This window comes from Nanorana parkeri, unplaced genomic scaffold (genome assembly GCF_000935625.1).
Source record: "Nanorana parkeri isolate BGI_ZX_2015 unplaced genomic scaffold, ASM93562v1 scaffold609, whole genome shotgun sequence".
Taxonomy (NCBI): domain Eukaryota; kingdom Metazoa; phylum Chordata; class Amphibia; order Anura; family Dicroglossidae; genus Nanorana; species Nanorana parkeri.
Window position 1 is genome coordinate 81,809 of NW_017306877.1, and position 4,039 is coordinate 85,847.

General features: G+C 44.9%; 1 protein-coding gene across 1 annotated transcript in view; it reads right to left on the reverse strand.

Annotated features, from left to right (window-relative positions):
- The window catches only part of RRAD (RRAD, Ras related glycolysis inhibitor and calcium channel regulator), a 9,044-nt gene extending 5,174 nt beyond the window's left edge, over positions 1 to 3,870 (reverse strand). Inside the window, exons 1-2 of the mRNA XM_018562885.1 lie at positions 3,847 to 3,870; positions 975 to 1,331 (exon numbers count right to left, since the gene is read on the reverse strand). Coding sequence (XP_018418387.1) covers positions 975 to 1,329 — 355 coding nt within the window. The 5' untranslated portion in view covers positions 1,330 to 1,331; positions 3,847 to 3,870. The remainder of the gene's footprint in view (positions 1 to 974; positions 1,332 to 3,846) is intronic.
- Between the last annotated feature and the right edge of the window lie 169 nt (positions 3,871 to 4,039).

Here is a 4,039-nt window from a genome sequence, read left to right on the forward strand (position 1 = left end):
CGCTCCCTCCCTCCACCAGCACTGCCACTCCTGCAGGAACACCCGCACCTATCTATGTATGTATGTATGTATGTATGTGTATATAGATATATTCTCATATGTGTGTGTGTGTGTGCTCTTTGACCATGTGGACCCTTTGACCATGTGGACTCTATGACCATTTGGACTCTATGACCATTTGGACTCTATGACTAAGTGGACTATATGATTAAGTGGACTCTATGACTAAGTGAACTCTTTGACCATGTAGATTCTATGACCATGTGGACCCTTTGACCATGTGGACTCTACGACCATTTGGACTCTATGACCATGTGGACCCTTTAGCCATGTGGACTCTCTGACCATGCAGACTCTATGACCATGTGGACTCTTTGACCATGTGGACTCTATGACCATGTGGACTCTATGACCATTTGGACTCTATGACCATTTGGACTCTATGACCATTTGGATTCTTTGACCATATGTACCCTTTGACCATGTGAACTCTATGACCATGTGGACTCTATGACCATGTGGACTCTATGACCATGTGGACTCTATGACCATTTGGGTGGTGCTATAACTGCTTCTTGACCTTTCCCAAGACCTCCTTGGGGGTGCTTTTGGTATGTATGGGCTTCCTCACCAAAGCAAGTCATCACCAAGAGTAGAGGATCCAGCACCTCTCTTTGAGTACTTCAAGGCCCCATGAAGGTCCTCTTTAGGGACAAATGGAATGATCCTGGCCGCATTTGCAAAAATGGAAAATATTGAGGCTAACGAGGGGCCATTTTTTGGTGAAAAGAGCTTCTCTAACCCTCAGGTGGCATTTAAAGCCCATCACACCCTAAAAAACCATGAAAATCACCATAATTTTACCTTCCCTATGGCCAAAATTGGGAAATTGAGCGCAAATTCTGGAAAAATGTAAACTCTCGGTTATGCTCATCCCTAGTCCCCAGTTCTGCCCATGTGTACTGTGACCTCACCTGCTTCTTCTACATCCTGGAGATCCTCCACGCCCCCAAAGATCCTGGCCAGGCTGGACTTGCCCACGCCGTGCTCGCCGAGCAAGATGACTTTGAAGAGGTGGTCTTCGGAATCGCTTCCTGAGGATATGACGGAGTCTGAGGAATCGGAGGCCCAGCTCTCGCGCTGCTCGTCGCCCGGGTTGTAGGAGGGGTAGCGGACCAGCTTGGAGAGCTCCCCGGCGGGAGATTTGCCCCGGAGCTCCTTGTCGTCGGCCGGCATGCTCCGCCGGTGGAGCTGCTGGTGCATGGCGAGCGGCATGCTGCCCCGCCTCTTCTCCAGGCTCTTGACCCGGTCGCTGCGGTTCAGGGTCATCGCTGAAAGAGGAAACACATCCAACATTAAATTCCTGGAGCGCCGCAAGTGGGCGTGAGCGATGGAAAGCACCAGAACTAGGACAGTCAGGTCCACATTGAACTTTATTGAGAGCCTTGTATCTTAAGCAAACACGTTTCAGGGGTTCAAAGACCCCCTCCTTCATTAGGGCTACAAATAATACTTGTTGTCCCCTCGGAGGTCAAGGGGGACCCCTTAAACTCTGGAAACGCGTTGGGTTTTTAGGATGCAAGATTCGTCATCAAATCAGATCTGGACTTTAAGGTTCTGGCACTTTCCTCTTTGCACATCTAGTCCTTTCATTACATAAGGACCAGCCTTCCACCTGAAGGAACCACCTACGGTCAACCCTTCCCTCTGCAGGAGCTTGGGGGTATTCTCACCATAGGAAAGTATTGTATCTGTCACCGTCAACGCGTTTCATGGCACTATGATGGGTGTACAGATTTCGGGGGATTTCCTGCATTTCTCATTCCTTCTACACTACTTGAGACCTGACCGGGAATGGCCATTGTGATATAAGATCCAGCGCCTTCCGGTTACAGATTGGACTATATTACGGTGCAGGGTCCGATATGTGTCCTCCCTTCATGGGAATGGAGATTTCACCAGCAGGCCTCCTGCAAATAACACAACAAAGGACACGAGCCGTGTGCCACGTCTGTCCCTGGTGTGAAGCGTCGCTGCCCCATTGCTGTCTCTGCTGCTGAATGACAGCGTCTGGCCGTCTCAGAAGCAGCGCCATTGTCTCCTCCCGGATCAAATTCACCTTCATGAATGAATCATCGGGATCCGAGCTCATCCTCTAAATAATTCCACCCCCCTCCCGTGTAATGCTAACCTCCCGGAACAGACACGGCAAGGGGCGGCTGTCAGAGGGCTGTGAATTCCGCAGGAGGCGAATGTCTCGGCCGCTCATAGTTGGGGTCTTATTGTTGCTGCTCATCTACAGAACTTATTTCGGGGCATTTAAAGGATACAGCGGCCGCTCTTTCATTTCATTCGATGCCAACATTGGACCCTCCTAAATCTGGGGGTGCCATCATGTGTTGGCATTGAGTTGCCAGACCCCTCACCAGTGTCCTGTTACAAGTGTCACCTATAGATAAGTACAACGTGTGATGTATGTTATGATATCAGTCATTGTAGTGCAATGTGAGCAATGTCTGGTGTCTCTGTAAAGAAGAAGACACGGCAACTGGACGTGTTGTGTGTTCCTTGTTGCCGTGACTTATTCTTTACAGATATGCCATGACCCGGGTGAATGAACCTTCCCAGGCAATGTGTCACGATGACCTGCAGACGTATGTATGTATGTATGTATGCATGTATGTATGTATGTATGTATGAAATGTATGTATGTATGTATGTATGAAATGTATGTATGTATATATGTATGTAATGTATGTATGTATGTATGAATGTATGTATGTATGTATGTATGAAATGTATGTATGCATGTATGTATGAAATGTATGTATGTATGTATGAGATGTATTCCCCACAACACTTTATATTATATACAATGACCTGCAGACGTATGTATGTATGAAATGTATGTATGTATGTATAAAATGTATGTATGTATGAAATGTATGTATAAAATGTATGTATGTATGTATGAAATGTATGTATGTATGAAATGTATATATGTATGTATGTATGAAATGTATGTATGTATATATGTATGTATGTATGAAATGTATATATGTATGTAATGTATGTATGTATGTATATATGTATGTATGTATGAAATGTATATATGTATGTAATGTATGTATGTATGTATATATGTATGTATGTATGAAATGTATATATGTATGTAATGTATGTATGTATGTATATATGTATGTATGTATGAAATGTATATATGTATGTAATGTATGTATGTATGTATATATGTATGTATGTATGAATGTATGTATGTATGTATGTATGTATGTATGAAATGTATGTATGCATGTATGTATGAAATGTATGTATGTATGAAATGTATGTATGTATGTATTCCCCACAACACTTTATGTTATATACAATGACCTGCAGAAGTATGTATGTATGTATGAAATGTATGTATGTATGTAATGTATGTATGTATGTATGTATGTATGTATGTAATGTATGTATGTATGTATGTATGTATGTATTCCCCACAACACTTTATATTATATCCAACGACCGGATTATAATCACAACAAGCTAATAGAAGGAAATAATACTAAATGTTGCTCATCTAACTATGGGGATCCCCAGAAGCCCTCCAGAGACCCCAGATCCGCAGGTCCCGCACCTTCGCCCATTGCCAAGCCTGTGTGCAATGTACAGCCGAACGCCTTCCCGTGCAGCGCTGCAGTATAAGTTGGTGACATAGTGAAAACTAATACAGCGATGTGCAGGTTCCGCTTTCTTGCTGCTAACTGTTTGAGGTGACGCTCAGAGGGAAGTGCCAGGGCAAGGTCCCCGCGGATGGCACAAAACAGCAAAATGCCCACTTACTTGTGGCTGGCAGTGTGACGGTTATAGTCCCGGGAGAGGCAGACAATAGTCCTTTGCAGTTGTGTTCCCCAGTGTTGAGCTGTGACAAGCCGTGTGCTGATCCTGCTGCAGGGGCTTGCCTCTTATATACGCCTGGGGGGTGCTGACGTCACAGGGAGCCCGGCATATGGGAGCCCGGGATCCTCCCTACTAC